Source organism: Porites lutea, chromosome 6, assembly GCF_958299795.1.
Source record: "Porites lutea chromosome 6, jaPorLute2.1, whole genome shotgun sequence".
In the NCBI taxonomy this organism is placed as follows: Eukaryota; Metazoa; Cnidaria; class Anthozoa; order Scleractinia; family Poritidae; genus Porites; species Porites lutea.
In genome coordinates, this window is record NC_133206.1 from 34,708,943 (window position 1) to 34,721,771 (window position 12,829).

At 38.8% G+C, this 12,829-nt stretch overlaps 1 protein-coding gene across 1 annotated transcript; it reads left to right on the forward strand.

The window, feature by feature from the left end:
- The first annotated feature begins 5,390 nt into the window (after positions 1–5,390).
- On the forward strand, positions 5,391–10,694 carry LOC140942219 (uncharacterized). Its single transcript, XM_073391184.1, has 3 exons — positions 5,391–5,469; positions 5,709–5,771; positions 6,925–10,694. Exons 1-3 carry the CDS (start codon positions 5,391–5,393, stop codon positions 10,449–10,451), a joined length of 3,669 nt encoding a protein of 1,222 aa, XP_073247285.1. The 3' UTR covers positions 10,452–10,694.
- Positions 10,695–12,829: the final 2,135 nt, after the last annotated feature.

The following is a 12,829-nucleotide window of genomic DNA, read 5'->3' on the forward strand; positions in this document are numbered from 1 at the left end:
ATAATAAAGCCGCCCAAGTCACAAAACCCTATACGAATCTCTTCCTACCCACTGCAAATCCTTAGCATTTTAATTTTTTCAGCAGTTTTCATTTTCATTGGTTTCTGATTAACTGGTCTGTTGAGGATACACTCCTAACTCCCCTTTGATGTCTGTAGTAGAAAACTCACTTGTGGGTGTAAAGTTAACGATAGAAACCAGCTCTAATGGTTGGATGTTTGGCTATTTTCCTTTGATTTCAACTTTTTGTCGTATAAAAGGTCAACTTCTCTGTGGCTGGGTCGATGCACAAAACGTTGACATTATCAACTTTTGTGGTAGAAAAATATAACATTTTTCTCGGCTTAGATGAGTACACGACCATGGATTTCATTTCTGTACCATTTTAAAATATTGTAGTTCTTTTCATATAATTGGTTATGAGCCTTTCATATGAGGTACACTTTCCTAAATTGAAAAACATTAACCAAGAAGTCGATAATTGAATTTTAAACTTTCCCTAATTATAAGGTAACGAGCGCTCTTTGGACCCAAAGTGTACCGCCTTAGTGTTGCATCACGTCTAGTACAATGACTTGAAATGCTCAAATTATAGCAATTTTGTGCCAATTATTCGAAAATTCTCTTTCAATCGAGTGGTATTGTAGTTGCCTACAGACTCTGTGTCTAAATTGTAATTTATTTGATAAATTTTTCAAGCACCGCATCTTTTGCTGCTGCTGCTCCTCAACCACGGAATTCATTGCCATACACGATTAGGAGTAGCTCCTCAGTAGCATCTTTTAAAAAGACACTAAAGACATTTGTATTTCAGAAAGCTGTGATTTTATGTGCTTTTTAATCTCGTTTTTAGTAGGTTTTATGCAGTTTTTTACGATTTAAGTAGTCTAGGTAATTTTTATAGTTTTAATGTTAACAAAATTGTTTTAACACTTTTTGGTAGGTTCATGCACTTTATGCATGTATACTTTATGCAGTCGTGGTAATTTTTTTTTAAAAATATTTTTTCTTTTTAAGCGCTGATGAAAATAGCAATATTGATATCAGCGGTATATAAGTATTTATTGTTATTATTATTATTATTATTATTATTATTATTATTATTATTATTATTAAAGATTACCGTTAGAAATATGAGTAAAGTTAAGCTAATTCCTTCATCTATTTCAAGTAGCTCAGTTGTTGTTCAATTATAAGGGATAAGCATGCACTTTTAATATACTCTGCCTTGAGGACATACATAGCAACAACTTTGCTTTTTTGTGAAAGCGCTTGACGTTCAGTTAGGGAGCTGACTTTGAAAGGCTTGATTTCTGGTCCTTAACGGGGAGAAACATGGCTATTTTTATTACATTCAGATTGATCATCTTTTTTATATTTTCATGTGTTAATATAAAATTTAAAGGAATATCAATTTAGTAGCTTTAAATTGCGTATCTCAAAAATGGCCTCCACAAGACTATCCTGTCATCTATTTTTTTAGACATAACAAACAGAGGTATGAGGAGGTACGATCGCTTGCTACTGCATGACCTGTTTATTTTTACCTCAAAGACTGGCATTTCTTCAATATTAAGGGGGAGAGCTATTTGGGCCAGGCCACCTCCTGGATTCAGCACTGAACCTTGTAATTGACTTTGTTAATTTTTGAAAGGAGAATAAAATAGCTTAATGCAGTATCCGAAAGTGGAGGCAAGCAACTGGAGGCTAGCTTTTAAGATCATCAAAAGGATTTTTGCCTTGTTTTTGAGCGGCGCTCTACATTTAGATGGAAAACAATAGCCAGAGTACCATACAATCACAACTTTTAATCAGTTCAAGCTTTTATGCAATGTTATCTGAATCCACCCCCAAATGACCGCACGCAGTGCTAACTGCACGCTTTTCAAACATTTTATAAGATTCTTGCCTTGTTTTCATGTGGTAATTGACATTTGTATGAAAACAAATCCAACCCTAGATAATTAGAAAATAGTTGCAAGAGTGTTATCATTTAAAATTGTGTGAATCGGTGCCCATTCTCACCCCTTAAAACGCACAAATGCACAGAGGACAGCCCCCGCACAGGACACCCAGCAACGGCTTCGCCATATTTGGAAGAAAGGGTCACGTGACACCAAAGGTAACATGACAGCAAAGCAAATGTCTTCTTCCACGATATCTACAAGTTTTATTTACTAAACCACTTAAAAACCGGTATTTTAGAAGCATTTCCACTGTCAGCCTCGTTTTCATGTAGGCCATTTTAGGGCCTGCACAGTACTCGTGTTCAGTGTTGAATTTGGCTTGGCTCCATATCCAGAAATGTTAGTCTTAGGGTTGGTTGTAATCTGGCAAAGTTTCATGCTTTTATCATAAAAGTGAACAATTCGCTATATTTTTGGTCGATAACAGCTGGACTATAACGTCATTTCAATGTTCAATACCCTTTCCGTTGTTGTAACTAAATGAAAAGATCACTTGAGAAAATAGCGGTGTCTTTTGTACCTTCAATCAGCATTCTAAAGGACATTTGGATGCTCAATTACTTTTTCTTTTCTTTTCGTATTGAGCCCGGGGTATTCAATTATCACGTTCAGAAAAAGTCACGCTAATGAGATTCATGAATGCTTCTTATGATATACAGCAAGTGTCCCCTAGCCCTAATTCTGTCAAAACTTCTTTTATTTTTCCGTCTTCACGGTATTACCGCAAGATACATGTCAGTCGATCATAATACGTTCCTGTTTGGGTAAGAGGTGCTTATGAGTGAAATGGAACTTTATTGTGTTCAATCCCCGCCAAGTGATCAACTTTAGTACTCAACATTCAACTTGAGCGGCTAACATTAAGTTGTACCACCCAACTTTCAACTTCACGTTTGAACATTCCAAGTTAATAATTCAACTTAAACTCTCAACATTTGACACGACTGACATGATCACGCATTCTTGAAAATTGAGCGCACAGCATTCTACGAAAATACACAACATGTAAGTTGTGCAACCAACATTCAGCTTTTTTTCAGAATCTAAGAAATTATTATGCTCCCTGGCTAACACCGGAACTAAAAAGGTTGAAGCTACTAACAATTGTCAGAATTGTTGAATTGTTAACTTTGAATGTTGAAACGGGAGGTTGGGTGCTACAACTTAATGTTAGCCGCTCAAGTTGAATGTTGAGTACCAAAGTTGATTTTTGGCGGGTATTAAGCACCATATTACAGTTGCTTTTTGCCATTAAAGAAAGAAAAAAAATGAAACGGGTTGTAATTTTACAAAAGTTTATACAGAAAAGGATAATTAGTCACGGTTTATGGGCTAATTTTTCAGTTATATCATGGAAGGAAGAGAGTCGTTTCGGTTCAGGCAGTTGAATTTCCTTTATTTGCCATTCTGTTTTTCTCGGTTTCAAACAATATCAAAAACAATTATTCGGATTTGGTACTAAATAAGTCGACATAGCCCTGAGGAAGGTAGAATATTCATGAGCCTCAATAGCACAATAACTTTTAGAAAACTGTTCTCACCTACGGTATATATAATTGGCCCGTGACGCGGGAAATAAGTAACTCCTTTAAATTCCTGCTCGTTGGTGGTATGATGCATTGTGGCCCTTCCTTAGAATTGCTCGGTTTTTGCCAGTGCCTCTTGGCCACTTCAACAGAGTTCAGTGAAAGTGAGTTCTAAGTTTCACTGTGGTTTCAACCGCCACCATGAGAGTTTGAATTTCTCGTACAGCAAATCGAATCGCTGGGGCTAGAGGTGAATATTTTGGGAGGTGGTAATTTTTATGTGGCTGTCTTCCCACTAGAATCCCTTGCAAAGAATCTTCTGGAAATTTTTAACCTTAACTAATACCCCTAACTTATTAATGTGAACACTCGAATCACTGAAAAATCCGCGCCTACTATTGATTTATTCGTAACCAATAACAAGGAAAATTATGCGCATTCTTGGGTTTGTCACTGAAATCGGAATTAGTGACCATTCTCTTCATTACTGCCATCCGCACAGCGCGCAAAGCACAAATGAAAACTATGGAGTGTGACTCTTGCTGGGAGCCTAATGGACACAATGGACCAGCGCGTGCTTTATTGACAAGATATCTTAGCAATACAGTTCAACAATACAAATGATCTTAGAAGTAATATCAAAAAAATACAGAAATAATATAATTTCTACACAAACAAACATTTAAATAATCTGGAACGCGACAAACCGGTAAAAAACCCATTGGGACAAAATAAACGGGGAACGTACTCGTCGATCGAATGCAGTGTATCGAGCTCTGAGGATTAGAGCTTTAGACTAATCTAGGAACTTATAATAAGTTTGGTCACCGACAAGACAACGGCTGTCCAAAAGGCGAGATAGCCAAAAATGCTTCTACATCGATATTTACAGAAACAAATATTCATAGCGTATATCAAATGTAGTTACGTAACCTCTATTAAAGGACTGAGAAATTAGAACAAAAGGTTGACACAAATGTGAAAAGAGTGCTACGAACCGTAATTAAACAGCTTTTCAACTACACGTGGTTGCGTTGAAAAACATTTATTATCTATGGAGTTACAAAATTTTGTACTCCCAAAAGGAAACCAAAGATTGTGAAGTCGCGACAATTTAAAATTTTTGATACTAATTCATTCCACGCTGACCTTAGCTTAGCACCCTGGCACCTAGTTCATTTGGAAGGAAATCCAAATCGTGCCTGGGAAATGTGACTTCCATGCACCAAAGCGTAAAAGGAAAGTAAGAAATTATTATGCTCCCTGGCTAACAACGAAACTTAAAAGTTTGAAGCTACTAACAACTGGTACTTAAATATTGCTGATGGCCTAATTAACAGTTTACTCTTTCTAGATCTTAAGAAATCCTTTGATAAGTTTGACCACACTAGGCATATTGTCGAAAAACCTGCAACTTTATGGTCGCGAACCGCATGCAGTTCACTGGTTCAAATGATACCTATCAGATCGCTTTCAGAGTACTTACGTATATGGCACTCTATCAGACTATCTTTCTATTAATTGTGGTGTCCCACAAGGTTCTTTACTTGGACCGATTTTAAGGCAATTAGACTGTTATTTCTTAAGGGATGAATAGGAAAGGAATTATCAGGTAAGACATTTATATTTTTCGCTTGTTAACTCACGCGTTAACAGCATCAGTCTTTGATGCAATCTCCCTATCTCCTTCTTGGCCTACGTCGCGATCTTTTCCCAGGTACTTGCCCTTCCAGTGCAGCTTTTCCCCAGTTTCATTTCAGTTCCATTGTTATACGTTTTTGACAGGAGATGATTTCCAAGAAGGGGAATGGAATGTAACCTTGGATGCGGAAAATAGTCTTGAAAATGGTTAGTAACCTTATTCTCGATTTTATAGAATCCGAATCTTAATACTTAAATGTTGCTTAGCTATCACAAGTTTAAGAAAAACGCGTTTATTCCTTGCACTTTGATTTATGCTGAACAAGTTTACGCAGGTACTAGAAATGACAGATGTTTCAGTGGACGCGCGCAGAATAACTAAGCAATGCTGAGATGATAAACATCGTAAGTAGGAGCCGGAAAGAAAAGACAAAAAGAAAATTTTAGACAAGTACAATTTTTTTTTACTTCTTGACTATTAGGGCCTTTAATGGTTAAACATCTTATTATACATTCCGGTGCTATTTAGATTTATCGATGTTAAATAGGTTCTATTGTTGCATGTTTTCGACAGGAGACGATTTCCAAGAAGGGAAGAGAAATGTAACCTTGGGTGAAAATGGACTTGAAATCACTGGTATGTAACCTTTTCTTTCTTGAATGCCGTTCTTAAGACTTGCTTGTTGCTAGGCTACCTTAAATTCAAGAATAACGCGTTTGCTCTTACGTCCGTCGTATTTCGTCTTTGGTGCACTTGTGGTTCCCAAAATCTCCTACACTAAACGCCATTGCGTTTTTAAGCCGGCCGCTTTCTGGGTAGCCTGCGTGGCAGGCGTTTGGAGGGGAACGGAACGCCTAAAACTCCCTTTCCCTTCCCTTTCAAACGCCTGCCACACAGGCTACTTTCTGCGAAAAACCTAAACTTCCTAATTCTTGCAGACTCAGAACCGTTTACTCATGACTGTTTTACAACTGTTAAGGTGCGCCAGTGCGGAGCCCCCATTTTTAGGAAAATCTAATTAATCATTATTTTTTGGAAGATTTAATTATGACGGCTATGATCAACATCGGTCCGCTCTACTTCATGTAAACTGTCCCCTATACTTAATATGTATAAACTAATGTGAAATGCCCATCCAGGATAACCTGGTGCTGCATGCCGGATTTTTGGCGGGAAACTCAATGTCCAATGGCGTTATATTAAAAAAGCTGGGAATGTTGGCATTAACAAGGAGGGCGACTTCGACATTACGGTTCAACTTGTTCTCGTCCTTAATTTGAAGTCGGCTTCAACACCGGTCACTTGAGTTCCAGTTTGCTTCCATAAATTCTCTATACTCAACTTCAAACACTTGCCTCTATAGAGCACCAGATCTTATCCTTTCACGTTTCGCTCCATCTCTATCAACTTTGTCCTTGCATCAATGCTTCTAACATATTTCCTAATCCATTGCGTCCAAACGTGACGAATCAATATGTTTTCTGATACTCTCTCTCTCTCTCTCTCTCTCTCTCTCTATCTCTCCACTGTTATCAACTCTTTCCTCCTTGCCCAGTTGTTCTCAACCTGTTCAAAGCACAGCAAAAAGTGATCACGATCTCGCTAGTACGTGTTATCGTGCTATAATAAATGCGAATCGATGTTAACATTTGTAATCAGTTGCCTCGAGTTTTGTTATAATACGGTAGTCGCCATGCTTTTTTATTGGCGCCAATTCTTACTCAAGCTTTAGTTTTGTAAAACACGACTGAAATACGCGCGGACCCTTTTTTTTTTTTTCATCCTTTAGGGGAAGATAACGAGTCGAGAGATCGTCTTTTTGTTTCCCATCACACTGGCAAAGACTCACCTAACTGTGGTTCTGTGGCTGAGCCATGCCATACTCTTCTTGGAGCGTTACTGAAAGTCAAAGCTGGAGGAAAAGTTTACCTTGATGGAAGAGGCAGTGAGTCAAATCCTTACAGCTGCGAAAAGACGGTTGGTCAAAAGAAACTTGTTTTGAAACGCATAGGTATAAGTCTGACGATACAGGGTTGGCATGCAAAGGCCCATATTTCCTGCAAACTACGTTATGGTCTAGTTTTTGAACATGATAAAAACCAACTTTTGCGGATAACGTTCTCAAACCTTGTATTCCATAACAAGGCATTCGTTTTAAACGAAGTGAGCTGCTTCAATATTGCTATCAGTAACTGTAAAATTATCAACTGTTCCGCGGCGGTTGTTGTTGCACAAGGAGAATCTGGAATCTGCACCAATTCTTCAATTGTTATCTCCGATACTGAGTTCCTGAACAATACCCAATCGCTCATTGCCAATTTGTCAAATGGAATTTTCACTCTTAAAATCTTGAGAAGTGTATTTCAGGACAGGGTTGGTCGGTTCAAAGTAACTTCAGAGGACAGATATAGTACCGGCGCTGTGTACATTAAGGCACCCACCTTGAGAAATATGGTGCATGTCTCGTGCTTTGTTACCGATTCTATTTTTCGCGAACTTGGTCACAAATTGAATGGCTTCGCTTTATCCTTTAAAGTAAATAACCTATTTACCACCGGGATGTTGTCAGTATCGAATACCACCTTTCTGAACAACGAGAATTCCATATTTGTGTATGGTGGATTTGACGTTCGACTAAATCAGGTGACCATTGACTCTACTTATGGCTATGCTTTTGCAGCCAGTGGTCCTCCAAACCTGTCGCCTAACGTTTCTAATATAAAGGTGTCTTTACATCGTTGTCTACTGCGGAACAATAGAGTTGGTATACGAATGACAATACTGCCTTGTCTAGACGCACTCACTTGTGCACCAAGCAGCCAATCACTGTTTATTAATGACACTCTTTTTGAAGGAGGCAGCGAGACGCGAGGTATCGGTGATGCAATCAGGTTTTCATTGCAGGTGACAGGCAGGTCACTCCAAAAACATTTCATTGAGGCGAGGGTAATTCTGTACAACGTTACCTTTCAAGGAATCCACAACGGCGTACTTTATGTAGCTATGCAAAAGAATGTAAAAGGACTAATATCTATAAGGAACTGCAGGTTTATAAACAATTCCCAGTTTGTGTATCGAATGGACCACCGAGCAACTGTAGGTGTTGAATTTCCCGACGAAGATCCTCCAAAATGTTTCAAAGAGAACAACAGCAGTGAATTCTTGTGGAATAACACATTCCAAACACCGGTGATATTTGAAAAATGCGTATTCGAGAATAACGTCGGTATCTCAGGAGCACTGAATTTTCTTAATGGAAACGTCACTTTGAGAAACTGCTCGTTCAGAAACAACGAAGGCTTGACATTAGGAGGGCATGTCTATCTGAAAACGGGTTACGGCAGCCTTAGTGTCGTAGAGAGCACCTTTCTTCAAACACGTTTAAACCATATATCTAACACCATTCAACCTGAAAAAGTCCTGAGTTATGGATGTTTCCTGTATTCTGATAGCGCTGGTCCCGTGATTATAAAAAAATCGTCTTTCATCGCAAAGCTAAACAGAAAACTTTATCCTGTTCTGGCAGCTACTAAGAGCAGTTCCTTCCAAATTGATCGCACTTCTTCGTTACAATGCCCGCCGGAAAGACGAGTCAAACTCGAATTTATTAGAAAAATTGAAGGTTTTGAGTTGACCGAGGGACGTTCGACGTGCTGGATGAAGGCCAATCACATCAAACTATTTTGCCAAGAGTGTAGTGATAAGTTTTATTTCCTGGAGACAGGAATTCCAAAAGGTTTGAATTTTAGCAAAGGAACCAAGTGCCTTAAGTGTCCTTACGGAGCATCCTGTGAAAATGGAAATGTCCGGGCTAAAGCAAATTTCTGGGGATTAATAGCTGAGACAATTCCTCCAACATTGAAATTTTTTCCCTGTCCTCTGGAATACTGCAGCAGTCCAAGCCAGTTCAGCCCTCACGAGTACAATGCTTGTCATGGAAACAGAACGGGCGTCCTATGTGGTAGATGTTCTGACGGGTATAGCGAGGAACTCTATTCAACTTCATGTAGAAAGAGAAACAGTTGTAACGATCACTGGTTTTGGGTGGTGACTTCCATCTATGTGATCGTATTTGCACTGTACTTTATATTCAAACCTCCTGTCTTATCGATATTGTATAAGCAGACTCTTTGGTTTAAAAATCAACTGCAGGTACCTGAGGACAAAATCCACGATTCTGGTTATCTGAAAATTGTCTTCTATTTTTACCAAGTAGCCGAGCTGATGATGATAACATCTCCTGAGAAAACTCTGCATATGGTACCAATTATTCCCCCAATTATGGCTATCTTTAATTTCCAGGTTAAGAAATTGAATGGTGGCATTGGTTGCCCATTCCCAGGTCTCACTGTCGTCACCAAGGAACTATTTATGTGTTCAAAATTCCTGGGCACATTGCTTTCTATTGGTTTTATTTATTCCTTCCATCGAGCTGTCAGTCACACCAGGTTCATTTCCTCACCTTCACTTACGCTATATCTCGCTGCTGTCCTGGAAACACTTTTGCTTGGATACGAGAGGTTGACAGATACAACCCTTAAGTTGATGCACTGTGTTCCTATTGAGAAGGATTGGCGTCTTTTTTTAGATGGGAACATCGAGTGTTGGCAGTGGTGGCAGTACTTGTTAATCGCATTCATGGTGTCTTTTATCATCCCTCTGGTGTTGGTTCTTTTCTGGGGATCACTGATGCTTGCCAAGAACAAAATGACTGCCAAGGAATTTCTGTTGTCTTGTGCATTCCCTTTGCCTTCCCTTTTTTATATGCTGTTCCTCCGATACCGAAGAACAGAAAGCCAGAAATTGCTTAACGGTGAAGATGCAGACGATGCAGAAGAAATCAAGCAAGCCCTGTACGGTCCATTTCGTGAAGCCTGCAATGGTGGCCGTAGCACCCTGTATTGGGAAAGCGTACTGACTGGCCGAAGGTTGATCCTGCTGACTATCCACACGTTTACTACTGACCCCATCATACGCTTCGTTTGCCTTAATTGCGTATGTCTCTTGATTTTTGTCCATCACCTTACAACGAAACCATTCAAAGACAATAAAGTCAACGTCTGTGAGGGCATCTCGTTAATGAGCCTGACCATTATTTGTTCGTTCAGTTTAGCTAAAGCCACCTACATCTCCGAGGGAATAGATCCTGCAGAAACTACCCAAAACCTATTCCACTTTCTGCAGTGGATCGAGATAATCATTCTTGGATTTTTGCCAGCCGCAGTGTGCCTTCTACTTGTTTTTGCAGCACTGTCTCAACTGATTCGATTATTGTATCACTGCCTAAAATCTTTGTTGGGTGCTGCTGGGTACTAGTAGTGAAGAGGGGGGCCCAGTCAGTGTGTTGTTTACTTGGACTCAGAAGAAGAACATGCACGATGTGAGTGATGTCCGGCGTTGTGGAAGTGGTTTGTTGACTACTTTTTCAAACTTCGTTTGTGACTGAGAACAGTTTCTGAAGTAATAAATACCTCTTGCATGCTCGTAGAAAGTTTTTTAGGTTGTTCTTAGCCACAAACCACAGTGGTAGTTCTATCGAAGACGAGTTTTACGTGTAATTTACATAAGAGAGATTAAGTCGCGTTTACTGCAAACGGCAAACGTGAGATTCAAGGTGATAAATTTTCAAGATGAGAAATGAGCAGATAAAAACAGCTTAAAAAAATTCTTGATAGAATTGGCGTGAATGTACCGATTTTCGTCTAGTTATAATTCGATATAATGAATAGTGAAAGACTGGAAAACTTGATCACGTGGTACAAATTCACGTTTGCTGTTTGCCTTAAACGCGACGCTCAATCTCTCTATTACCTTGAAGACTTGAAGTATGTATGGTGTTCGTAAATTGCTTTTTTAATTTAGCGTCTAGGCTTCAAATTGTTTTATCTACATTGCTATGAACTCTTTTTTAGTTAAGCTTCTTTTGTTTTTCCGTTAAAAATTGAATCATTATTATTAGTAATAGTAGAATTAGTATTAGTATAAAAATAAGTATTACCCGATTGTATTATTATTATAACTATTCATATATCGTGTTTAATCGAAGATGATCTGCTTCGCTTTGATTACCAGAAATACAAGTTTTCTGGACAACAGTAACCTTTGTTTAACTATATTTCTTACATTGCATAGTAGACACCAAAGGCGGAACGGTTCAGTCGAACTGAGAACAAAATTTCTCTCTAAGTGATTTAAGTAACCTAATTCGATCAGATCACCACTTTGTTCTCCAAGGGAGGCCATTTAATAGAGTTTTGACTGTATTTTATCCGATTTACGAGGTATTGATTTTTTTGATTAGAGTAAAGATTACAGTATATTTTTGTACATGCACTTGACTTGCAAAGTAGAGAAAGTGCTTTTTTTGAAGATGTAGATCTTTTCAGTGGCCAAAAAGGGACACAGTGACTTTGCGGTTTAAGACATACTGCGCTGTTTCATGCTAAAAAGAACTACTCTTTCGGTCTCATCCAGGCCGGGCGTAGCCGTAGCTAGACTTGTTTTGTAGGCTACACACAGAGCCGAGATTTTGCCTCCACAGTAGTGGTTGTCTATGAGCTGTCGATGGCTGAACAAAGATTGTCTGTAAGCAAAGAGACAAACGTTTGCCCTTAGAACTTGCAAAACCTTGGCGACACTATTTATCTTAATCTCCTTTATGAACAGGAAAGATTACGAGCAGGCGCGGATCCACACCGGTTTTCCACCGTTTTACGGAAATCGGTCAGATTTTTCATAATAGATATATTTTTGATGAATAAAAAACTTTCCAAGTGGCAAGGCTTCGTTCAAGGTGAATGTAAGTGGCCGATATCCTGTCTGAATGACTCAGAAACCCAAGAAAGGGCACTTCAGGTAGTTAAAATCTAAAAAATTTCAAGGGGTTGCATTCCCCCAACCCTTCCCCCCTAGAATCTTGCGCCTTCCGCACTCGTTTAGGAAATCGGTCAGTGTTTGTCCTAGATCCGCGCCTGACGAAATAGGATAACCTGTATATTTTTGTTCGTCAGTATCTTATATCGTGCAAATTTTGATTTAAAATAGTTTACAAAAATAACTTACAGCTTCTTAACAATGATTCATTCCTCGTACAATAGAATATCTTTCAGTTACATCTTGAATACGCCTTGCAATTAAATAAAAGGGGCTAACTTGAGGTCTTTATATCTCTAGTGTATCTTCGGTCGATTGCAATCTTGAGAGGAATAAACGCTGATAAGACCAAATCGAGTTTGTCTTTATCTAATACTGCTCATACTGCTTATCTGCCAAAAAACGTACCGGGATTCTTCCAGGTCTCCCTGGACATGTCCAAAATTACACTAAAAACTGTAAGAAGCATAGTTTACCATACACTCTAAAACTATGGATATTTTGAGCGAAGGATACTTTATATCTAATTTTTAATAACATGTATACCGTTTAAGCCATTCTAACCCTGGAAGACGTTGGATGACAATAATAAAAACTCTTTCGCCACAGCAATTTGGTGTTTTACCACTGAAAGCTTCTAGATAATTCAGCGACTACAGCCAGTCCCTAATAGTCTCTTGGCTTTTCACATTTTAGCCCTTTTTGGAGTCAGTATATGATTTCTTCTCTATAATGACTTTGCCAGGAACGGAGTTTTTTCTCTGTTAACCCTGTGACGGACAAGGGGGAGCTGGGAAGGGAGGGGTTGGACAACCCAAATC